At 44.4% G+C, this 26,628-nt stretch overlaps 1 protein-coding gene across 5 annotated transcripts in view; it reads left to right on the forward strand.

The window, feature by feature from the left end:
• Positions 1-26,628, forward strand: part of LOC139542053 (agrin-like) — a 409,208-nt gene that overhangs the window by 146,088 nt on the left and 236,492 nt on the right. For 3 of the 5 annotated variants that reach the window (XM_071347046.1, XM_071347047.1, XM_071347049.1), the window contains exon 3: positions 7,491-7,529. In XM_071347046.1, the coding sequence (XP_071203147.1) occupies positions 7,491-7,529 (39 nt within the window). Of the gene's footprint in view, positions 1-3,213; positions 5,382-7,490; positions 7,530-26,628 lie in introns of those variants that run through there. The other 2 variants (XM_071347048.1, XM_071347050.1) reach the window with 2 other exon arrangements.

Below are 26,628 nucleotides of genomic sequence, written 5' to 3' on the forward strand. Positions count from 1 at the left end.
AACGGCTGGATTCACAAGGCAATTTGACCATCTCAATTTAGCTCTTCCCCGCCTCCTTTTGGGTTATGGACAAAGCTAATTTCTCATCTATAATTCATGTCACATCACACAGTGGTCTTCATGTCACAACTGCACACACAAACATTGAACACAAACAACCCTACCCTTTTTACCGTAATCGAAGTTGTTACTCGGGTCGGCGTGCAGCTGTTTCAAATGGCCTTTAAATCAATTCGCTCGAGACGTTGGTCGACTGGACGACCAGGACGTGCGCTCTACTGCTCTCACATGTACTCTGGTCCGAATCTTTTCATCACCAGTCACCCATGCAAACGGTGCATCGTGCCCTCCGAGAATACAGAGACATTACACAAGCTGCACGCTACATGCTAAATATTTGGCAGCGAGTCTCTAAGAGCTTTGCACTCCTGGATTGTGCAATATTTGCACATTTATTCATTTAAAAATGATTCAAGCTCTGTCAAGTGGGTTGTTGATTGATTTAAGTCAAAACTGTAACTAGGCCACTCAGGAACATTCAATGTCATCTTGGTAAGCAACCTTGTGTTTTAGGTTATTGTCCTGCTGAAAAGTGAACTTGTGTCCCAGTGTCTGTCGGAAAGCAGACTGAACCAGGTTTCCACTAGGATTTTGCCTGTCCTTAGCTCTATTTAGTTTATTTTTATCATAAACTCCCTAGTCCTTGTCGATGACAAGCATACCCATAACATGATGCAGCCACCACCATGCTTGAATATATGAAGTGTGGTACTGAGTGATGTGTTGTTGCATTTGCCCCAAACATAACGCTTTGTATTCAGCACATAGTTTATTTCTTTGCCATTTTTTGGCAGTTTTACTTTAGTGCCTTATTGCAAACAGGAGGCATGTTTTGGAATATTTTTTATCTGTACAGGCTTCCTGTACAATATTGTGGAGTAACTACAATGTTGTTGATCCATCCTCAGTTTTTCCTAACACAGCCATTAAACTCTGTAACTGTTTTAAAGTCACCATTGGCCTCATATTGAAATCCCTGAGCGGTTTCCTTCCTCTCCGGCAACAGAGTTAGGAAGGACGCCTTTATCATTGTAGTGAGTGGGTATATTGATACACCATCCAAAGTGTAATTAATAACTTCACCATGCTCAAAGGGATTTTCAGTGTCAGTTTTTTTTAGATTTACCCATCTACCAAAAGGTAAGCTTCTTTGCAAGGCATTGGAAAACCTCCCTGGTCTTTTTCATTAAAAAAATGTAATTATAGTGAGTCCATGCAACTTATTATGTGACTTGTTGAGCACAATTTTACTCCTGAACTTATTTAGGCTTGCCATAACAAAGGGATTGAATACTTATTGACTCAAGACATTCAGCTTTTCATTTTAAATTAATTAGTCAACATTTTGAAAACATAATTCCACTTTGGCATTATGGGGTATTGTGTGTAGGCCAGTGACAAAACATCTACATTTATTCCATTTTAAATTAGGGCTGTAAACACAACAAAATGTGAAGAAAGTCAAAGGGTGTCAATACTTTCTGAAGTCACTGTCCCGCCTCTTGATTGGCCCATCATCATGTTAAAGATGGGGTCAGTCCAACTCCTTTGGCTCCTTAATGGAAATTGCCATTTCAAAGCACTCTGACAGCGATGTTAACCTTTCGCAATATCAGCGGCATTAAACATTGATCAGAGATGCGCTTTGATGTGAACTGAGGATTTTATTTGGGTCGTGTTGGCTCTACATTGTGTGGCTCAGAAGAGCAACAACTCAGTGGCGCCCTCTACTGAATGGATTCCACATGGTTGGGGTACTGTAGATCAGTGTAGGAAGATCATTTGATTGCCACTTTCCGTACCACGTCCTAAGAGAGAGGGGGAGAGGGAGAAGAAAGAGAGAGATATAGAGGTTGTTTTTCTTTTTCCCAGTCCATCACTCAGCCTTGATATGCAATGGAAGAGGGCTTAAGCAGACCTCTGGGCTGAAGTAACCTACCTGGCTGAGGTATCATGTTGGTCGTGAGGGCAGAGCTGACAGAGACCTGGGCGACCCTGTGTTCTCTGAGAGGTTACCTCCAGACTGCAGGACCAGAGCAGATCCTGTCTGTGTGTGTGAGTGTATATCAGAGAGAGACTGAAATAAATGTGTGTGTGTGTGTATATCAGAGAGAGACTGAAATAAATGCATAGTGTGTGTGTGTTTGTGTGTGTGTTTGAGAGAGACATGTGAATGGTTAGTGTTTGTTTGTAGGTGTGGCACAATGAGATTGTTTGCTCATGCCTTTTTCTGTATTACTGCAGCTACTTTATGCATCAGTGTGCGTGTGTCTATGCATGTCCGCGTGTGTGTGCGCATTCATTCATGTCTATGTATTGTGTGTGTGTGTGTGTGTGTGTGTGTGTGTGTGTGTGTGTTTGTGTGTGTGTGCGTGTTCATGTGTGAGGCATTGATCGGGTGAAAGAGAATGAGTGAAAGAACATAAATATTTGATATATGCCGCCTTCCATCTGTATTGCTCGGATGATCACTTGCTATTGTGTTGGTGTAAGTAGATATTGATGTATGGTGGTGTTTCAAAACAAGACGGGACCGCCCCACGATTTTGACCTCATAAGTATCTGAACAGAAATGTAAATAGTTCTTTAAAAAAGCACATCAAATTACAGGCTATGGATTTAAGTGCAAATTTGTTCTCCTCAGATCAGTCGCCAGACCTGCGGAATATTCATTTGTCTGTTATTTATCATGGGGGAAAGGGGAACAAACACGTGGCACGATGTCATGAAAGTGAGCGAGGCAAACAAAAATCAACAGTTTGAATATGTTTTTAATTGAATACGGGCTAATTCATGTGAAGCGTATAGGCGGGGTTCTACAAAGGCACATTGCCAGCAGATTGGAAGTGTGTTGGCCCAATTAGCATTTGCAAATTGGACAATATTTGATTGACTTAAATGTATATTATTTGATTCCCCCTTGGTTTATTAATTCACGTCATTAAATGTTCGTTTTTTTATGTGTCAGAAACCTTTTAATTGATTTTGACTTTAGTGGGAGTTTCTATCTCATTCAAACGAGGGCGTTGACATCTTTGACACCAATCCCTTTTTTTTTCTTGCACTGTTGCTGCCCTCCACCCCAACAGGACTCAAGTATTCCCTGAAGCTTTTATTTCCCCTCATCTTTCCCCTTCTCCCTCCCCTCTTTGTTAGCGACAGACCCTCTTTTTCACTCCCCCTCTCATCGCCACGCTGTCTTTTCGTCAGAGCTGAGGCAGGCAGGGAGAAGCACTGCTCCGAATACTGACGGTGATCTGGAGACGACACACTCAGCCGCTGTTGTAAAATGCAAGAGGTGGACCAAGTGTCAGGCGCCACCGCTCGCTCGCCTTCTCTTCCTCTTTCATCTCTCACTCTATCGCTCTCCTGCTCTGCTCTGGTTGTCTCTGTCTGCAGCTTGCTGGCTGGTTTCTCTCTCTCTCGCTCGTTGGCTGGGGCTTGGCTGGCCGAGCTGCAAAGTGTATTGACACAGTAGACTACCTGCTGCCTGGGGATTGTGTGCGCTGTGAGTACTCTATGAATACGCGGAGCTCCAAGTTGTTGTTTTGGCTGCCAGTGAATGGCCTTGTCCCTCGGAGGAACAACTTGAAGGTGATCGTCAGCAGCAGGGTCCAGGACAAGCAACCGGGAGTAGCTTCTGGATGAGGAACAGACAACAGGAATGGATGCTTGAGAAAAGACCGAGATTGAGCCAGCTTCTCCTCAATGAGCAGCTTCTCCTCAATGAAAAATGTGTGAATAAGCGACTGTTTTTCAGAAAAGTAGAAAACCAAGTGACACTCTCGGACAGAGGGAAGTAACAAGAGACCCCCCCCCCCCCCCCCCACACACAATTTGTTTTTGGATGAATATGCCATTGGGTGGACACGAGGAAAGAAAGAGAAACACAGTCTTCATTGATTCTGTTCATTTCTTAAGTATTTTTAACTCTTTTTATCTCTCTGTTTCTTTGTGCGTTTATTTTTCTTCAGTCAGTGTCGGCTGTGGCTTGTCACTTCTGTATAGCCGGTCTCTGGCGGAACAGCGCTAAGGAGAAGACGACTTGTGTAGTTTCCCTCCCAACTTCCCGCCACTCTCTACTTTTTTTCTGACCTGCTTTCTCCGGACTCCAGGGGTGGCCCCCAAATGCGAGTGGCAAGGGAGCCATGTTGTTTTGAAACAAGGAAAGGGGGTAGTGGGAAAAAATATCCCCTTTCACACTCCTGAGAGCATATGGTTTAGCGAGTGGTGGCCAGCTGCTTACTAGCCACCCGCTAATTACGCTAACGCGACAACAGGGGCAGCTCTGTGACAGGGGCAGCTCTGTGCTCGGAGGAGACAGTCGTGTTACTGCTGGCTTTATTTTGGTGCTGACTGGAGCTATACGGAACAATAAGCTTGCGGGCACAAAGAATACAAAGAAGCAGTTGTTCTTGTTTTACTCGGAGCGTTTTGTAAGGAAAAGAAAAGGAGGCTGCTAATGAATGTCTTTACAGCTTCAGAGCTGCCGGAGCTCTAGCCCCAAGGCTCCCGGTTTATCAGCCACAGGAGGCTGAAGGAAGATGCTCCCCGCCAAGTCACCAGGGGCCACTCTTGACGAATGCTGTGGCAGCGCAGTGGTGCCTGGTTCGTTTTGTCTTGAGGGCTGCCGGGAGACCAGTGGGAAGTGGAATTGTTGACCAAGGCGGTGAAGAGATCAAGGAGGCTCCTTACTGTGGAATTACTGTACTTTGAACTTCCAGGTGCACATACGTGTGGTTGGTTCACACATACACTTTCATACTGTATGTTTACTCACTCCCCACACATACAATCTGTCGTGATTCGCTTCCAGTGCTTGGATTAAAATGGAGGTAGTGTGGGCAGGTGGGGGGCTGTAGGAGCCGAGGCCCAGATCCGTCTGTCCTCTTCCCACAAATGGATGTTATTAGTTTCCAAAATTAGTTGCCTGGAAACCTCTAAAAGCTTCTGGCCGCGTCTTTCTGAAAGCAACTGCAACTCCCTCTCCACTTCGGAACACAGCTTGAGTGAGAGCTGAGTCTACCAGCCATTACCCAGCCTATCATTCTCTCCTCCTCTTCCCTCGTTTCGCGTGTCATTTTTATTCCGTGGTTCTTCTTCTCCCACCCCGTTACCCGTACCTCCCCGTTGGGGGGGGGGACTCTTGAAGTGGAGTATGACCAGCTGCCATTACCCCACGCCGCCCCCGGAGCGGGACAGGATGTACCAACACAAGGTGTCCCTGGTGGTGCGATACTTTATGATCCCCTGTAACATATGTCTCATCCTGCTGGCCACCTCCACGCTGGGCTTCGCCGTGCTGCTCTTCCTCAACAACTGTACGTCCATCAATAGTACTACTACTACACACACACACACACCCTGCTACAGTACAACGCACTCCCTCGGTCTCTCTGTAGCCAGCATGTGTTTGTGTGTCTTGGTCAATAGTGTGAAGGCTTTACGTGAGTGCATTTGCTTGCCAGATGTATATGTATACGTGGGGGAATGCTGAATGAGTATGCAAGCATGGGTTTTGGTACAAGAAAAAAAGTAATGGGTCAGTAGGATGTCGCTTAATTGACATAGACTGTAAAACACCATAGAGTGTCTGAAGTCTCTACCTCAAGATATGAAAGACTGGTCCACTTGACCTCTGCCGGTGCTATCTTAAAGGCTGAGGCTGAATGAAGTGTGTGTGTGGGGGGATATCTCAGTCAGCTTTCCTTCAACGCACAGCCCAAGCAGCCTTCCTTTTGAGTCCTTTCTCTCCCCCAAAGCCTTTGGCATTTACTTTGAACTGTGGGATAAAGTAGCCAGATGAAATGACGTTGGACGAGAGAGAAAGCTCTTGGCATGGAGAATGTCCCCACTTGGAGTGGTTATCGGCCTAAATTGAAAATGGCCTGATGGTGAATAAGCTTCATTCTGTCCTTTTCCTGGTGGCTGGTAGATGAGCAGCAACATTACCATTAAGCAACACTAGAGTGACCTTTTGGAGAGCGAGTGCGTTCGCGGGTGACATATTGTCTGTAAGTTGTATAATGGGGACTATCTGTCTTCGAAGTTACGCTTCATTGGTTTGTGCTTTGCCTGAATTACAGTTGTCAGTAAAGTCTTCAAAGCGTTATATCAATGAGTGTTAATTGGCTCTGTGCAACGGGATTCGAATAGGAACACCCCAGTATCACTGGAGTCCCAATTTGTTTCCTGACACCCACATAGGTGTTCCACCACAGTACCTGATGTATGCATCTTTCAGCACTGCTTTATTCAGCGTCATGTGCATTACACATGCCAGGCTATTTCTGAGTACTAGAATCCTGTGTCAGTTGTGTTGTCTGAGCAAAAAGTTCAAGACTAATCAACACCCAGTCAAATACAGTTTAACGCTGGAGGCGTTTTAAACTGTCTAGAGTATAATTATAATAGAATAATGCAATAGATCTTGATTAAAGGAGCAGTGCGGTTAAAAGTAATTTCCTGTTTTTTTTGGGTTGATATTTCCATACTATGAGGTCCAAATAACACTCTGAAATTGTGAAAGAGCTGTTTGTAAAAAAAAAAAAATGCCTGGAATTTCAACCTGTTCAGGTGTGATGGAGTTTTTGGCCCAGATCATGACATCACAATCTGATCAGAATTTTCTAACCAACGAACATTCATTGTTTATTTACATATGTATCCTCCTACTTTTAAACGGGTATGCGGAGTCTAGACGATCCTATACGTCAATCAAGGCTGTGTATGTAAATATGTGATCATTTGTATCGACGCCCACACAATCAGACGGAGCATTTCAATGGCACAAGGAGGCTTCGGGAAAGAAATTAAAAAACAATATATTTTGAGTTATTTTCATGAAATAAATACACACAATTCAATTGCAGTTCAGAAAGTTTCTCATTGAAGAAATTTGGAATGTCAGTGTAATTCCTGAATTGACTGGAATTGAAATAGAAATGGTACTATTTGACTATAACAGTACATAACACAGGCATTATTGCAGCAGGAACATGTAGAAGACAATGAGCTAACGCACGGATTTGGAACAAAAAACCCGACATGGGGGTGGGATGGGATCCAATCTTTTTGGCTGTGTAGAGGTTGTCCTCTTCAATGGATATTTCATTCATCATATGCCTACTTTAGGTATTTATTTTAAATGTATTCGTGAAAAGGGTAACTAGGATAATAATGAAACATTATGAATATGTTTCTTCATAAAATACCAATTATTATTGTTCATTCTGGTGAGCTCTATTGGACCTCTATTCACTCAGATACTCTATTAAAACCTGTTCGATAAACCCAAGCCAGAGGAGTATCATCTCTGCTTTTTTTTGGAGCAACTCAATTACTGTGGCTCATCCCATGGGAAAGTCCTTCAGTCTTCCCTTAACTAAAAAACCCTTTCTAACTCTCTCTCTCTCTTTTATCTCCTCCAGACAAACCTGTTCACTTCACACCAGCCCAGCCTCCTGACGGTAAGTCCTCTGGGAATTCTCTCACTAACATTACCCTACCTTCACCGGCTGATCACATCGTTTTGGCTCCCCTACCAATAATGACTTGACTTCTCTCTGGCTTTGAAGCGAGCTTCTTCACCTCTCTGAAGGCTGATGCTTTCAGTTTGAACCACCGCCACCACCACCTTAGCATGGGAGACACGTCGCCGCCTTCTGCTCTTTGATAACTTAATGTGTCTCTTACCTGCTAGACCAGAGTGTTTCCAGCCTCATGACTCAGTAATACTAGTAGTTCGTCCTTCTTCCCCATTCAGAACCTCACTCCTCTCCTCCCTTTAGCTGTTGCCAAATGTAGGCCAGGGACACACGGAGGTTCCAGTTGTTCCACTACGCCCAGTCCTGATATACGCCTCGCTTTCCGGCCTAATTCCACAGATGGGAATCTCTATGCAGGGCTATTGTTTCAGTTGTTTGCTGGGCGTGCTACGAGAACCATTCATTTATTGGCAAATGGCGGATCTCCACACTCTTTAATTGGAGGGAAACAGCTGGTTTCTGGCTCGGTCATGAATTTAGGGTGGCAGGTAGCCTAGCAGTTAAGTGCATTGGGCCAGTAACCGAAAGGTCGCTGGTTCAAGTCCCCGAGCCGACTAGGTGATAAATCTGTCTGTGCCATTGAGCAAGGCACTTAACCATAATTGCTCCTGTTAGTTGCTCTGGATAACTGATGTAAATGCAATAAACTCGTGAAACACTGTTTGGTAGCCCCTGGATTTTCTGACAGACATACAGACCAGCGGACTCCTGGTAGTGCTGAGATGTGTAGCTGTACACACAGTGTAGGGGCTACAAAGCCAAAGGTTGGCTAATGATCCAAGCCTCTATCTACACAGAAGCTGTGAATAAAAGCACTGCTGGGGGCTAGACAAATCTGTCCAATAATTGCTCAATCACTAGCTTCATAGGCTGGCCATTGGCAAAAGCTGTTTGTGAGAAAGGGAGCTGTTGTGTTCAAATGTATCAATTTATAGCGGCTTTAGACAGCAGATATGATTGTCTCGCTGAGCCATGACAATTACTTTTGTCGGTGTGAAATAGTGTCCGCGGTATACGGCTGCTGAGTAATTGAGCTTGATTGAAGCGTTTCTCAACTTTGCCTCACCTTAATACCTGGCGAGAGGAGAGAGATGTCTCCGGTTTTATTTTCCGGCTCCCTCAATCACAGCGAGATGCTCCAAAGGTCCAGTCACGCAGCATCGTGAACCGCCGCATATATTTGTTTACTTTATAATGACACACGAGATTGCTTCGACAAGTGATTTCGCTCTCGAGGAGAAGAGCTTCCGTGTCACCGAGCCAAGTTATAAGTATGTGCGGGTGAGAAACTGAGGGCAGTCAAGCGAGGCAATGCATCTTTCCCCCTCCCTCTGCATTTTCCCTCAGAAAACGGTGGCTCTTATCGATTCGCCGCCGCGCTCATATGGAAGTTTTGGCTTGTCTGAAGGGCACAGTTTGTTTCTGCACTAGTCAAGCGTTTAAAAGGCTCTGCTGCCAGCCTTAATTACATTTCCAATAGTTGTGCAGGCTCTCAGTCAGCGGCAAAGGGCTGGTTTTATGGAAACATAAAGGAGCAGCAGTAGCCATCTGCGGTCTTCAGTTGGACACAGTGTCTGCGGGTCATTTAGTTTCTGGTGAGAATAGTGGGCCAATTAGAGATGGCCCTAATACACTAGCCACTCTCACATTACTTGCTGAATGTTGTCCCCTGGGGATATGGTGGTAGATGTTCCAGTTCCGAGGCTTGTACGTAGCTCCACCATTAGTCAAATCTGTTCCACAGAAGGGGGCCATTCCACTGAACTCAGTTCCCGAGGTCACACTCCCACATACTTAATTAACCAAAATCAGAGAGAAGATATTAAAGAATTTAAAAAATATATCCTCTTCATCTCTGAACGTGTTATTATGCAGACGATTTCTCCTAGTTAGTGAGGAGAGATGGAGAGGTGTTTTTTTTATTGGTAGATCAGCACTAGAAAGCCTATAGAAAGCCACTGAGGTTCTGCTGTCTTTGCATCGCAAGTCGAGAGCAGTTGCACAGTATTTGTGGTGCACACCACCTACAATTAGACGGCAGAACCTACCCAATAAATGAGTGCTAATCACCAGCCGAAAAGTGAGTCACAAAGCACCCTTTAATTAGTCTCTCTCTGCTGCAGCTCAAAGCGCCATTTTTTGCACTCAGTACACAATAATTACTGCCTGTCGTCTCCAGATAATAATAAGACAGTTGTGACAGAGATTTACCCAGCCACAGAGAGCAAAGTCTCAGTCCGTCGCTCGAGGTAGAACAACACGGGTTGGACTTTGGTGAATGGTCAGCTCTATTGCAGGCGCAACAAGGTCCAAAGAAAAGGAAAAACAGGACTACAACAGTAGCCTCAAACCACCTGTACAACAGAACCTAAAAACGCAACCCAAAACTGAATGACATCAAACGAAACAATACCGCACAAAACCCGGAAGAAATGGCGAGATTTAAATACCCCCCCTAATTAACCAAATAGAACACAGCTGACACACAAGACAGACATATCCAAAGAAAAGGAAAAAGGATCGGTGGCAGCTAGTAGACCGGCGACGACGACCGCCGTGCGCCGCCCGAACAGGGAGAGGAGCCACCTTCGGTGGAAGTCGTGCCGGTCCGATAGCCCAACACGCACTGAAACGGCGACAGGTCCGTGGAGGAGTGGCGAAGTGAATTCTGGGCCATCTCGGCCCATGGGACGAACCTCGCCCACTCTCCAGGCCGGTCCTGGCAATACGACCACAGAAACCTGCCCACATTCTGGTTCAGTCTCTCCACCTGCCCATTACTCTCGGGGTGAAAACCAGAGGTCAGGCTGATCGAGACCTGGGGGCCCCGATCAGAAACTATGCCCTCAGGAACCCCGTAGTGCCGGAAGACGTGTGTAAACAGGGCCTCTGCAGTCTGTAGGGCCGTAGAGAGACCAGGCAAAGGGAGGAGACGGCAGGACTTAGAGAACCGATCCACAACGACCAGGATCGTAGGGTTCCCCTGTGACAGAGGAAGATCGGTAAGGAAGTCTACAGACAGGTGTGACCAAGGCCGCTGTGGAACGGGGAGGGGCTGTAACTTCCCTCTAGGCAGGTGTCTAGGAGCCTTACACTGGGCGCACACCGAACAGAAGGAAACATAAACCCTCACATCCTTAGCCATGGTGGGCCACCAGTACTTCCCCCTAAGAGCCCGCACCGTCCTATCGATCCCCAGATGACCAGAGGAGGGTAGCGTGTGGGCCAACCTGATCAATCTATCACGAACACCAAGCGGGACGTACCTCCGACCAGCTGGACACTGTGGTGGAGGAGGTTCTAACCGGGACGCCCGCTCAATGTCCGCGTCCACCTCCCATACCACCGGGGCCACCAGACAAGAGGCCGGAAGTATGGGGGTGGGATCGATGGACCGCTCCTCGGTATCATAGAGACGGGACAGTGCGTCGGCCTTAGCGTTACGGGAACCTGGTCTGTAAGAGATGGTGAAACGAAATCTGCTGAAAAACATCGCCCACCTTGCCTGACAAGGATTCAGTCTCCTTGCCGCCCGGATGTACTCCAGATTACGGTGGTCAGTCCAGATGAGAAAAGAGTGTTTCGCCCCCTAAAGCCAATGTCTCCACACCTTCAGAGCTTTTACCACAGCCAGCAACTCCCGGTCCCCCACATCATAGTTTTGCTCTGCCCGGACTGAGCTTCCTCGAAAAGAAAGTACAGGGGCGAAGCTTCGGGGGCGTGCCCGAGCGCTGTGATAGCACGGCTCCAACACCAGCCTCGGACGCGTCCACTTCCACTATGAATGCCAATGAGGGGTCCGGTTGCGCCAATACGGGAGCATCGGTAAACAACGCCTTCAGACGACCAAAAGCCACCTGCCCAAAGCCGCGAGTCGGCCAATTACGCACGGCCGCAATGCGGTCACACTCCATCACCACCCCAGATGTGGAAATGCGATACCCCAGGAAAGAGACGGCTTGTTTGGAGAACACACATTTCTCAGCCTTGACGTACAGGTCCTGCTCCAACAGTCGCCCAAGTACCTTGCGCACCAGAGACTAGGTGATCAGTATGTCATCGCTGTAAACCACCACACCCTGCCCGTGCAGGTTCCTGAGAATCTCGTCAACAAAGGATTGGAAAACGGCTGGAGCATTTTTCAACCAATATGGCATGACGAGGTACTCATAATGGCCAGATGTGGTACTAAACGCGGTCTTCCACTCATCTCCCTCCCAGATTCGCACCAAGTTATACGCGCTCCTGAGATCCAGTTTGGTGAAGAAGCGTGCTCCATGGAATGACTCCACCGCCGTGGCGATGAGAGGTAGCGGGTAACTGAACCCCACTGTAATGGAATTTAGACCTCTATAGTCAATGCACGGACACAGACCTCCCTCCTTCTTCTTCACAAAAAAAAAAACTTGAGGAGGCAGGTGACGTGGGGGGCCGAATGTACCCCTGTCCCAGAGATTCGGTGACATATGTCTCCATAGCCACCGTCTCCTCCTGTGACAGGGGATACACGTGACTCCTGGGAAGTGCGGCGTTCACCTGGAGGTTTATCGCACAATCCCCTCGTCGATGAGGTGGTAATTGGGTCGCCCTCTTTTTACAGAAGGCGATTGCCAAATCGGCATATTCAGGGGGAATGCGCACGGTGGAGACTTGGTCTGGACTCTCCACCGTCGTCGCACCGATGGAAACTCCCAAACACCTACCTGAGCACTCCTCTGACCACCCCTTAAGAGCCCCCTGTTTCCACGAAATTTTAGGATTGTGTTAAGGCAACCAGGGAATTCCCAGCACCACTGGAAACGCAGGAGAATCAATGAGGAAGAGACTAATCCGCTCCTCATGACCCCCCTGCGTCACCATGTTCAGTGGAACCGTGGCCTCCCTGATCAGCCCTGACCCTAACGGCCGACTATCTAGGGCGTGGGAAGGGTTGATCCATCTGAACCAAGGAAATCCCTAACTTAAGCGCGAAACCGCGGTCCATAAAACTCCCCGCTGCGCATGAATCGACTAGCTCCTTATGCTGGGAATGGGGGGAAAACTCAGGAAAGGAAATCAACATATACATATGACCAACAGGGGGCTCTGGGTGAGCCGGGTGCTGACTCACCTGAGGTGTTCAAGCCATGCTCTGCCTGCCCTCTCGACTCCCAGATGAGCTCCTCCAGCACCGGTCAGCAGTGTGTCCTCTCTGACCACAACTGGTGCAGTAGGAGGCTCCTCCTCCGGTTGCCCTAGCAGCAGCACCCCCTAACTCCATGGGTGTTGGAGCAGGAGCGCTGGGAGGTGGAACGAACAGGACCTGATCTGGACGCCCGCGAGCAACCAGCAAGTTGTCCAGCCTGATGGACATGGCGATTAGCTGGTCCAGAGTGAGGGTGGTGTCTCGACAGGCTAGCTCCCGGCGGAAGTCCTCCCCCAGACTACAACTATAATGGTCCATCAGGGCCCTGTCATTCCACCCCGCGCCGGCGGCCAGAGTCCGGAACTCCAGCGCTCCTCGTCTCCTGCCTTAGATGAAACAGCCGTTCCCCCGCCACTCTGCCCTCTGGTGTGTGATCGAACACAGCCCGGAAGCGGCGGGTGAACTCTGAGTAATGGTCCTTCGCCGAGTCTGGGCCCTCCCAGACCACGTTGGCCCACTCCAGGGCTTTACCCGAAAGGCAGGAGACGAGAATGCTGACACTCTCCTCTCCCGAGGGAGTCGGGCGAACGGTCGACCGGTAAAGCTCCAGCTGTAGCAGGAACGCCTTGCACCCGGCAGCCGTCCCATTGTACTCCCTCGGGAGCGCGAGCCGAATCCCGCTGGGGCCAGACGCCGCCGGAGAAGGTGGTGGTGCAGGCTGGAGAGTGGCTGAAGACGGGGTAGGGAGGCCGCTCCTCTCCCATCTCTCCATTGTCGCCTTCACCTGATCCATGGCTGTCCCAAAAGGGTGTAGTACAGCTGAATGCTGGAGAACACGCTCCTCCATGGACGGGGCGGGCGCGTCCACTCCTGCTGACTCCATGATTCAGGTGCGGGATTTTGTCAGGTCTCTCCAAAAGGAGATATGGGTGTGGAGTCAGGCGCAGGAGAAAGTAAGTTTCCGAAAAGGGGCGTTTAATAAACAAGGTCCAAAGAACAGGAAAAACAGGACTACAACAGTAGCCTCAAACCAGCTGTACAACAGAACCTAAAAACTCAACCCAAAACTGAATGACATCAAACGAAACAATCCCGCACAAAACCTGGAAGAAATGTCGAGATTTAAATACCCCCCCTAATTAACCAAATAGAACACAGCTGACACACAAGACAGACATATCCAAAGAAAAGGAAAAAGGATCGGTGGCAGCTAGTAGACCGGCGACGACGACCTCGGAGCGCCGCCCGAACAGGGAGAGGAGCCACCTTCGGTGGATGTCGTGACAGTCCGATTGCTATAATGGCTATTATATGGTGTTAATATGATTATGATATTACTATTATATTTGATATTATGGCTTTCAAGCCAGTGACTCAAGCAAGAAGAGCACCAGGTGGTCGGGTACTGGCATTTGTCTCGCCACCTCTTGTCAGATTTAAGTAGAGTCAATGTACTCTCAAGTGAAGTGATGACCAACTGGTGACAGAGAGGTCTACTCTCACTCAAAAAAAAATGTTTTATCTGGGCGAAATTGGGCCACAAAGACAAAAACAAGAAAACCAAATGGGAAACTTGAGCTACCTACAGTCAGGATTCATCTTGCTAGCTGTCTCCCACACACCTCTCCTGGCAGTAATGAATACACCAGCTGTGAATCCTTCATTTTGGCGTTCGTCACCGAGAGTGTCCCCTGGAGGATACTCTGTACCAGCAGACATGGTGTTTGAATTGAAAAGTCATTTGTTCGAGGACTGAGAGGGTTCCTGCAACGAAGGGGAAGGTGATTGTAGGCTTACTTACCCTCATCCCAGAACACTTCTGCCTCTCAAAAGATGTGACAAAACTTTCTCTGTAGCAGTTTTGAAAGATTCCCATCCCCTCCCCTCTCTCCACGAACTCCACTTCAAAACAAATGTTGAAGATTTCCCTGTGTTCATGACAGTACGCCTCACTCAGAGAGGCATAGAGGCAGAATTCATTATTACAGTTGCCTATTTTACTTAAATCTTCTTGTGTCATAGATTTATCACAAAAGAGGCCAAACATCAACCTCATCTTTTTTTGGAGTGGGATACTGAGGATGGGGTCATATCAAGATATCTAAGGTTGCAGGACTATAAACGCTCCTCTATACCCCAGATTATGATTTTGTTCAATGAGAAACGAGATTGGCTCGTCATTCCTAGCCCTCGACGAGAAGCATCAGCGTGTTTTTTGCCTTGACGTTATCAGGGCAAAGTTTGTTGCCCTCCAAAAGTTTACAGACGCATCCACCCAAAACTGCACTCTGTACCTCTCTCCCCCGGAAAGTCTGTCTCTCTTCTGTACTTCTGTGGAGTCAGCAGACGCTTGCATAAGCATCTTTCCGTACACACGCAGAGCTCGACTGGAAGCGATTTTGGGCAACCAGGAGAAACAAATCAGGTGAGTTTTGACATTTCCCCCCCCCCCCCCCCCGTCATCAGCCATCAGACTCTCTGACAAGGCTTCCACTCAGCCTCACTGAGCAGAGGTGTGATGCGCCGCCGAGTATTGATTCGCGCTCTGAGAAAGGAGAGACAGAAAAAGATGTGGGTCAAAAGGAACATGCCTAGACTGGCAGGGTTTCACCGTTGAGCCGATTCGTTCCTGATTCCTTGGCCAACAGTAATTGTTGATACTGGCAGCCAGGGCATTTTGACATGCCCAGACATGTCGGCCCGATCAAGCTTGCCTTGCCCTCGCGAAACCACCACGAACAGCCAGTGTATGGAGGTGTTGTAGCATGTCAGAGAGTGGGTAGATCAACTCCTGACAATGATGGGGTTGAGTTTCTGGACAACAGACATCTAGCTTATCCCTGTCATACCTGAAGTCTGAAATACAGTCAGGTTCATAATTGTTGGCACCCTTGATAAAGATGAGCAAAAAATACTGAGCTATATTTTCAAAGAAATGGGAAAATTGTATTATTTTATCCTGATACAGAGAAAGAGATTTTCAGTGGTATAAAGTACTACTTAAGTAGTTTTGGGGGTATCTGTACTTTACTATTTATATTTTTGGAACTTTTACTTTTACTTAAATACATTCCTTAAGAAAATAATGTACTTTTTACTCCATACATTCTCCCTGACACCCAAAAGTACTCGTTACATTTTAACAGGGAAATGGTCCAATTCACACACGTATCGAGAGAATATTCCTGGTCATCCCTACTGCCTCTGATCTGGTGAACTCACTAAACTATGTCTGAGTGTTGGGAGTGTTCCCCTGGCTATCCGTCAATTTAAAAAATAAAAGACAATTATGATGTCTGGTTTGCTTAATATAAGGAACTTGAAATTATTTATATTTTTACTTTTGATACCTAAGTACATTTTAGCAATTCCATTTACTTTTGATACTTAAGAATATTTAAAACCAAATACTTTGACTTTTACTCAAGTAGTATTTTACTGGGTGACTTCACTTTTACTTGAGTCATTTTCTATGAATGTATCTTTACTTTTACTTAGTATGACAATTGAGTACTTTTTCCACTTCTGGAGATTTTGTTGAACAAGTAATAAAAAATATATGTGGTTCAAAATTATTAGTACCCCTATTTTCAAAACTATAGCACCATCCCCTTGCAAGGATAACAACACTGAGCCTTTTTCAAAAAGGTTTTATGAGATTGGAGAACACGTTGGGCGGGATCTTAGACCATTCCTCCATACAAAATCCTTCCAGATCCTTCATATACTTAGTCTGCTCTTGTGGACTGCCCTCTTCAGTTCAAACCACAGATATTCAATAGGGTCCAGAGACTGAGGTGGCCATTGCAAAATGTGGATTTTGTGGTCAATTAGGTTGGGGTTATTGTCTTGCTGGAAGATCCACTTGCGGCCAAGTGTCAGCCTCCTGGCAGAGTCAACCAGGTTTTTGGCAAAAATGACCTGGTATCCTACTTGGTAAAGTCCATGGTTCAATTAACCTCAACAAGGGCCCAAGGACCAGTGAAAGCAAAATAGCCCCATAACATCAAAGATCCACCACCGTATTTCGCCATAGGTATGAATGGAGTACCTAATTCTCTGTCTGCATATGTTGTTCAATGCCAAACCCACCACTGGTGTGCATGGCTCAACAGCTCTATTTCAGGTCATCTGACCACAGCACCGGTTCCAATCCAAGTGCCAATGCCGTTTATCCCGGCGGTGCTATCTATGGTCAGATTAAATTAAAATAGAGCTCTTTGGCCAGGAGGCTGACACTTGGCAGCAATGTTGCAGCAAGACAATAACCTAGGGATGCAACGATTCACCGATACTCATCGGTGCAGGTTCAAATGTTTAAGATATGAGTGCATCAGTCTGTGGGAGCTCAAACCAATCCAAATGAAGAGTGCATCGGTCAGAAAACTGATTCAAACCTTATTAATCGGTTCACTAATGTTGTTTTACTCATTGTATTTTTTTCTGAAAATAACTCTTATCTGTTGACTGAACGAATGGGTCCTCTCCTTCAGTTCAGTAGTATATCAAACTTGTATGCATGTAACTGCCTATGACTGTCGGATAACTGTGCGCAAGACACAGATGCTCCCGCCAACGAGAGGTAGGCCTATCCCTGGTCTTGTAATATGCAGTTCATCTGGAACCTTCAGCATTCAGATGCTTGTAAAAATGGCTTTCACAATTTCAAATCATAGGATTTATTAGTTCAGTGACAACCAACGTAATTTCCTGGGTTATTGTTACTAAATACACTGTAGAAAATTGTGTTTTACCAGAGTTGTGTAGCCTACTAGAGTGGACCCAACTCGTATCCAAATGCTGATTGGGGTTTTCAATCATTCAGATTTTATTTAGATTGTTCAGGTTCACCATAACACATTGTTTTGGTAGTTTTGCTTTAAACAGTCAGTGTTTTTGGTCATTGTTACATGAACAGGGTCATTTCATAAAGGACAACAGTCATTTCGCATTCATTGCTCGGAGCAGTAGAAGCTCTCTGTCAAATTCCAAATGGTCTAAACCATTTGCTTTCGAGACGGGTGAAATCCAAAACGGCATTATATTAATTGTCTAAATGCCGTGCTAATTTCTAGAAATAAATATTGACATAGTACTAGCTCAAAACATTTTCAATCTGCAAAAAGGAAATCAGTGGGTGATGATGAGTTCAGATAAGAAGTGGGGGGACAAAAACCATACATTTGTTCCACCCCTAATCTGATAGTGAGGTGGTAGATGCTCAGTCTGCCCAAACGCTCAGCTCAGGTGCCGAATCATTTCAAACCAAAAACATAGCGTTACTGTATCGAATCGTTAATGAAAGGAGAGATGCACATCCCTAGTTGAAGAGGGTAGTCCATAAGAGCAGACGAAGGATATCAAGGATCTGGAAAAATTATTTATATAGGATCACTAAAATCACTCTCAACGTGTTCTCCAATCGCATAAAACATTTTAGAAAAAGGCTCAGTGTCGTATCCTCACAAGGTGAGGAGGTACTGAAAGGTATTGAAAACAGTGGTGTCAACAATTTTGAGCCCTATCTTTTTTATTACTTAAACAAAATCTCTTTCTCTGAGCAATTGTATTAGTATAAAATAATATTGAGCATACAACATACACTAAACAGAAATATAAATGCAACAAGCAACAATTTCAAAGATTTTACGGAGTTACAGTTCATTTGAGGAAATCAGTCAATTGAAATCAATTCATTAGGCCCTAATCTATGGATTTCACATGACTGGGAAAAATACAGTGCCTTCGGGAAAGGATTCAGACCTCTTGACTTTTTCCACATTTTGTTAGGCTACAGCCTTATTCTAAAATTGATTAAATCGTTTTTTTCCCTTTATCAATCTACACACAATACCCCATAATAACAAAGCAAAAACAGGTTTTAGAAATGTTTGCTAATTTATGACAAATAAAACATTATAATTACATAAGTATTCAGACCCTTTACTCACTACTTTGTTGAAGCACCTTTGGTAGCTATTACAGCCTAGAGTCTTCCATGACGCTACAACACCTGCATTTTGAGGAGTTTCTCACATTCTTCTCTGCAGATCCTCTCAAGCTCTGTCAGGTTGGATTGAGAGTGTCGCTACACAGCTGTTTTCAGGTCTCTCCAGTAGATGTTTGAATGTGTACCTTCGCCCCAGTCTGAGGTCCTGAGAGCTCTGGAGCAGGTTTTCATCAAGGATCTCTCTGTACTTTGCTCCGTTCATCTTTGCCTCTATCCTGACTAGTATCCCAGTCCCAGAAAAACATCTCCACAGCAAGATGCTGCCACCACCATGCTTCACTGTATGGATGGTGCTAGGTTTCCTCCAGACGTGACGCTTGGCAAACAGGCCAAAGAGTTCAATCTTGGTTTCATCGGACCAGAGTATCTTGTTTCTCATGGTCTGAGAGTCTTTAGGTGCCTTTTGGCGAACTCCAAGTGGGCTGTCGTGTCCTTTTACTGAGGAGTGGCTTCCATCTGGTCACTCTACCATAAAGGCGTGATTGGTGGAGTGCTGAAGAGGTGGTTGTCCTTCTGGAAGGTTCTCTGATCTCCACAGAGGAACTCTGGAGCTCTGTCAGAGTGACCATCAGGTTCTTGGTCACCTCCTTGATCAAGGCCCTTCTCCCCTGATTGCGCAGTTTGGCTGGGCAGCCAGCTCTAGGAAGAGTCTTAGTGGTTCCAATCTTCTTCCATTTAATAATGATGGAGGCCACTGTGTTCTTGGGGACCTTCAATGCTGCAGACATTTTCTGGTACCCTTCCCCAGATCTGTGCCTCGACACAATCCTGTCTCGGAGCTCTACGGGCAATTCCTTCGACCTCATGGCTTGATTTTTGCTCTGACATGCACTGTCAACTGTGGGACCTTATATAGACAGGTGTGTGTCTTTCCAAATCATGTCCAATCATTGGACTCCAATCAAGTTGTAGAAACATCTCAGGGATGATCAATGGAAACAGAATGCACCTGAGCTCAATTTCGGGTCTCATAGCAAAGGGGCTGAATAGTTATGTAAATAAGGTATTTCTGTTTTGTTTTTTTATTAATTTTGCAAAACATTTTAAAAAACTGTTTTCACCTTGTCATTATGGGGTATTGTGGGGTATTGTGTTTAGATTGCTGAGGATTTTATTTAATCAATTTCAGAATAAGGCTGCAACGTAACAAAATGTGGAAAAAGTCAAGGGGTCTGAATACTTTCCGAAGGCACTGTATGTCCATCAGGATTTCCTAGGTTTCCTTTCCGAGGATGTAGGGGCTTGCCAGATAGTGACACTAAATTGAGTCAGTGTAGCCTGCTGAATTGCTTCGGGGATAGAGACGTTTATTTGTCTCCCCAATTTGCATTTGTAGATTATCTGCAGATAAATTATGAAAACATTTGATGAAGAGGGTGAATCATCACTGCAGGAACAATAACTAGTGGAGAGTCTCATTCTGGTCCAAATGTGATAATTAGGGCCCTCACAGAATCCAGGCATTACAACTGAATTTGACAATTTTCAAAAATGTATTGACCTTAGTTAGGGAATCAACTAAATGTATAAAAACATGTATTAATTAGCCAAAGTTTATCATAAGACATGAACACAATGCATCAGTGATTTGTATCTCCTGCAACTTTCCGAAGAGGCAATGAAAATGCCCCTGTCTGTGTGTGTGGTGTGCTTGTCTATCACTTTGTGTTAGCGTTAGCGATGATGCTAATGAAAACAGTCTTCTGGTAAATGGAAAGGCTTTCCCAAAAACATTCTCAATTAAATGTTATCCACAAAGTAGCCTATGCCAACCTGGAAGAATTATTATTTTCATCTATCCACTGGGTAATTGTTTTTGCAAACTGTAGCATCACGTGTGCACTACAAAACCACTGTTAAACAACAGCCGCTTGCAAGGTGCACACTTGAATTAAAGAGTAACTACACCCAAAAATAAATAATAATAATAAATAATTCTCCGATTTTTTTCCAGACCTCAAAAGTGGTCTCCTGATGTGGTTAAAGCGTTGTTGTGGACTTACAACATCCAAATGTGTAGGTTTTTTTTTCTATAAAAAAATGAGATTTTGAGAGCAAGGACCTACAAAAACTGTGAAAACCTGTAACAAGGCAAAAGAAAACGGTGAAAACAGAATTTGGGAAAGAACAGAACGGAATCAGGCAAAAAATAAAACACATTTTATAAGGCCCTACCTAATGATATTGTTTTATGAATTAAGCTCATGTAAAATCATAAAGAAATGTTGTACTTGGTTCCTTCAGAAAGTATTCACACCCCTTGACTTTTTCCATATTTTGTTGTTACAAAGTGAGATTTTTTTGTCAACGATCTACACAAAATACTCTGTCAAAGTAGAAGAAAAATTCTAGCATTTGTAAAAGAAATAATATATGAAAAATAAAACACTAATAATATAGTATCTTGATTAGATAAATATTCAACCCCTGAGTCAATACGTGTCCAAATCAACTTTGGCAGCGATTACAGCTATGAGTCTTTCTGGGTAAGTCTCTAAGAGCTTTGCACACCTGGATTGTACAATATTTGCACATTGTTCTTTTCCAAATTCTTCAAGCTCTGTCAAATTGGTTGTTGATCATTGCTAGACAGCCATTTTCAAGTCTTGCCATAGATTTTAGAGCTGATTTATGTCAAGACTGTAACTAATGACAAAACCGTACCTAGGCCACTCAGGAACATTCAATGTCGTCTTGTCCTGCTGAAAGGTGAATTCTTCTCCCAGTGTCTGCTGGGAAGAAGACTGAAGCAGGTTTTCCTCTGTGCGTTGCTGTATTCCATTTGTTTTTATTTTTAAAAACTCCCTAGTCCTTGCCGATGACAAGCATACCCATAACATGATGCATCCACCACCATGCTTGAAAATATGAAGTGTGGTACTCAGTGATGTGTTTGCATTTGCCCCAATCATAACGCTTTGTATTCGGGACATAAGGTTAATTTATTTGCCACATTTTTGCAGTTTTACTTTAGCAAACAGGATGCATGTTTTGGAATATTTTATTATGTACATGCTTCCTTCTTTTCACTATGTTATTTAGGTTAGTATTGTGGAGTAACTACAATGTTGTTGATCCATCCTCAGTTTTCTCCCATCACAGCCATTAAACTCTGGAACTGTTTCAAAGTCACCATTGGCCTCATGGTGAAATTCCTGTGCATTTTACTTCCTCTCCGGCAACAGGGTTAGGAAGGACGCCTGAATCTTTGTAGTTGTCACGTTCTGACCTTAGTTCCTTTGTTTTGTCTTTTGTTTTAGTATGGTCAGGGCGTGAGTTGGGTGGGTTGTCTATGTTAGTTTTTCTATGATTTTCTATTTCTGTGTTTGGCCTGATATGGTTCTCAATCAGAGGCAGCTGTCAATCGTTGTCCCTGATTGGGAACCATATTTAGGTAGCCTGTTTTCTGTTGGGTTTTGTGGGTGGTTATTTTCAGTCTTTGTGTGTCTGCACCAGACAGAACTGTTTCGGTTGTTTCTTTGTTGTTTTGTTATTCAGTGTTCAGTTTTGGTTATTATTAAATATCATGAACACTTACCACGCAGCACCTTGGTCCTCACCTTCTTCCACCGACGACAGCCGTTACAGTAGTGACTGGGTGTATTGATACACCATCCAAAGTGTAATTAATTAACTTCAACCCAGCATCTAAGGGCTATTCAATGACTTTAAAAAAAACTTTTTTTACCCAGCTACCAATAGGTGCATTCTTTGCAAGACATTGGAAAACCTCCTTTGTCTTTGTGGTTGAATGAATCGATGTTTGAAATGAACTGCTCGACTGAGGGACCTTACAGTAATTCAATGTGTGGGGTACAGAGATCGTCTTTCAAAAAACATTTTAAACACCAAAGATTGAGTCCATGCAACTTATTATGTGACTTGTTTAAACACATTTTGCCTCCTGAACGTATTTAGGAGTACCACAACAAAGTACTTATTGACTCAAGACATTTCAGCTTTTCATTTATAATTACTTTGTAAACATTTCAAAAAATATAATTCCACTTTGACATTATGGGGTACTGTGTGTAGGCCAGTGACACAAATGTACATTTTATCAATTTAAAATTAAACCTGTAACACAACAAACTGTGGTAAAGTCAAGTGTTATGAATACTTTCTGAGGCACTGTTAGACTGCTGACATAACCCTTTTTCAAGATAATATGGGTGATTTACTTAATCTGTGTGCTGTTGGGGGTACTCAAGGATCGAAGTTGGGAACTACTGACCTAAACGATATCCAAAACAACTAGCAATACACCGAATTCATACATTTTCAGTCATTTAAAATGTAAAGTCATGTCTTTCTACACAATACCACAACAAATGTTTTCAATCTGGGAGGTAAACTCTATAAAATATTAAATCATTTCACTGTGTAGTTCGGATGGAATCAAGGCAATATGATGTACTGGAGGCCAGCAAAATAGAGCTCCTTCTGCAAAATATTTCAAACCCTGGGCGGCAAAACCCCTCTGGCCTGGGGTTGCCTGGCTGGCTACTTTTTCTATTATGGGTGGCTACTTGTGTAAAACACTGTAGTCTACTGGAGTAGTTATAGAGTGTGTGTACAGTATGTAGGGCCCTATAAAATACGCGATGCATAGAATGCGGACGGATTCACAGAATCCAGACAATGAAATGGAATTCAACAATATTTAAAAAATATGCTGAACTTCGTAGGGAATCAACTAAATGTATTGAAAATGTATGAATATGCCTAAGTTTGTCATATGAATCACTGATGCATTGTTCATGGCTTATTTCCTGCAACTTTCTGAAGAGGCAAAGAGATTTCCCCTGTGCACTGGAATTTAAGGGTAACTACACTCAAAAATCAAACCCTTGTACCTAACAACATCCTGTCAGTATTAACCGATATTACCTAGGGCCGGGACGATACCAGTATTGCACCACCTTTTCCATGCCAAAAATGGAAACACGAAGCACACCAAACGCTTTAGTCCTTTCAAAACCAGCTGTATGTAATATTGTGTGCTATAGCTTGGGAAATACATAAATGTGACTCTGGATGACAACATAATGATGTTTGCTTCCAACATTTGGACTGTGTCACGGTCGTCGAAATAACATTCGGACCAAGGCGCAGCGTGATATGGGTTCCACATCTTTTTATTCGTGAAACGCACAAAAACAATAAAGAGCAAACGACACGTGAAGCTATGGAGTGCTCACAGGCAACTACACATAAACAAGATCCCACAAAAAAACAGTGGGGAAATGGCTGCCTAAATACGATCCCCAATCAGAGACAACGCTAAACAGCTGCCTCTGATTGTGTCACGTTCCTGACCTATTGTTCCTTTTTCTGTTATTTATTTAGTTGGTCAGGGCGTGAGTTGGGGTGGGTTGTCTTTGTGTGTTTTGTCTAGTCTAGGGGTGTTGTATGTGTATGGGGTAGAGAAGAGTGAGGTTGTCTAGTTATGTCTATGGCTGCCTAGATTGGGTCTCAATCAGAGACAGCTGTCATTCATTGTCTCTGATTGGGAGCCATATTTAAGGCTGCCATAGGCAGTAGGCTTTTGTGGGTAGTTGTCTATGTTGAACGTTTGTTGCTTGTCTGTGCACTTATGTTATTTAGCTTCACGTTTGTATATAGTGTTCGTTTTGTGTTTTCTCTCTCTTCTCAATAAAAGAAGATGTATTTTGCACACGCTGCGCCTTGGTCCAATCTCTCTCAAGAAGACGATCGTGACAGATTGGGAACCATACCAGGCCAACATAGAAATAAAACAACCTAGATTACCCACCCTAGTCACACCCCGACCTAACCAAAATAGAGAATAAAAAGGCTCTCTATGGTCAGGGTGTGACAGGCTGTTTTCCTAAAAAAGTTAAATCTGCTACTTGTTTTGTTTCCTTGCCACAATACTAATGAGTATGTGATACTGGTATCGTCCCGGCCTTAATATTAGTTAGCTGTAGGTACTAGCACAAGATTTCTGGTATTAACTACATCTACAGTAACCAAGACATATTTTCAGACCACACATAGAGACAGAAACACGCATTCAGACAGACATCCGGCACACATGCAATGCTAATGTTTCAAATAAGTGTAAGTCGTGTACTTTTCCGATACTACAAAATGAAAAACGGCTCGGTACTAAAATCTTGTTATTTCTGGTTCTTCTATCAAATGTGTGTTGAACTTATTAGAAAATCAATGAATTGATTTGCCCAAGTTTAGCCTAGCATAAGACATGAACAGAATGCATCAGTGATTCGTCGGCTTTCTGAAAAGGCAACGGCACGGGAATGCCCCCGTCTGTGTGTACGGTGTTGCGTATCTCTATCACTAATGATAACCATCTTTGTGTAGATGGAAAGGCTTTACCAAAAACCGTCTTAATAAAAAGTTAACTATAAAGTAGCCTATGCCTACCTGGAACAATCATGATTATTTGCATCAATCCAGTGGCCATTTTGTTTTCGCAAACTCCATCACGTGCACGACAGAAACACTGCTAAGCAAACAGTGCTAATTGCATGTCCACTTAAATTAACACTAATTAGATTTTTCCCAGACCTCAAAAGTGGTCCCCTGGTGTGGTTTAAAAATGGAATCCTCAGTAGGGGGAAACAGCACAACTGGCCGCCCCACTACCGTTGTTAAGGTTTTTGTTGCCGAGCTGGGGAGAGTCACGCAGCATGGTAAACAATATTGCGGTACATATTGTGCTCATCTAATCGCGTGTGTAACGATGTTTGAGGGGAAATAAGTTTTCATTGTTTGCAGTAACTTCTTTGTTGTTGTAATATCGCAAATGAAGGATTCCAGCTTTAAGCAGTGTTGTGGAGTTATTTTTCTATTTAAAAAGTGTGATTTTGAAAGCAAAAGAAAATAAACACAGACAATTCAAATCATTTACATTACATTTACATTTAAGTCATTTAGCAGACGCTCTTATCCAGAGCGACTTACAAGTTGGTGCATTCACCTTATGATGTCCAGTGGAACAACCACTTTACAATAGTGCATCTAACTCTAAGAGGGGGGGGGTTAGAAGGATTACTTTATCCTATCCTAGGTATTCCTTAAAGAGGTGGGGTTTCAGGTGTCTCCGGAAGGTGGTGATTGATTCCGCTGACCTGGCGTCGTGGGGGAGTTTGTTCCACCATTGGGGTGCCAGAGCAGCGAACAGTTTTGACTGGGCTGAGCGGGAGTCAAATCAAATCAAATCAATTTTGTCCTCCACGCTTTCTTGTATTTGCAGTTTAATTTTGGTTTCGTGTAAAGTTTTGGTATTGAGCATCGCGATACTAAACCTTGTATCGGTATCAAAGTAAACATTCTGGTATCGTGACAAAACTAAACGTAAGCTCATGTTGCAATAGGTTCTACAACATACACACATAGAGAGAATGCTGAAGAACAAGGCCTCTGGTGTAAGGGGGTCTTGTTACACACATACACACCCATCCCACACATGTGCAGTGTATTATATTAACATTGAGGAATCCCTTGGTGTCTTGACAGGAGTGATCTCTTCCAGCTGTCTCTCTGAGCTCAATCTGCTCTCTCTAAGCACGTTTTAGCCTCGTCAGGACCCCGGCTTCCCTAAACCCTGCCTTGCTTGGGCGGAGCTACAACAGTGCGTGAGGACCGCCGGGAAATCAGCTATTTAAAACCGCATAAAAATATGTTCATGTATGCCATGTTTATGGTGACTTTAATTTGCAGACTGTCGGCCACACTTGATACACTAAACCTTTACCATAGCCTGTTGGTAGACAAGCCATAATGTCTCTTTTTTTAGTAGAGTGTTCAAGTGGAGGAGTTGTAATGCCTTCTTCGAATCGATTGGTCAGAAACCGCGACGAACATAACACGTGATGCAGCACCCTTTGTACGAGCTA

Source organism: Salvelinus alpinus, chromosome 17, assembly GCF_045679555.1.
Source record: "Salvelinus alpinus chromosome 17, SLU_Salpinus.1, whole genome shotgun sequence".
NCBI classification, from domain to species: Eukaryota; Metazoa; Chordata; class Actinopteri; order Salmoniformes; family Salmonidae; genus Salvelinus; species Salvelinus alpinus.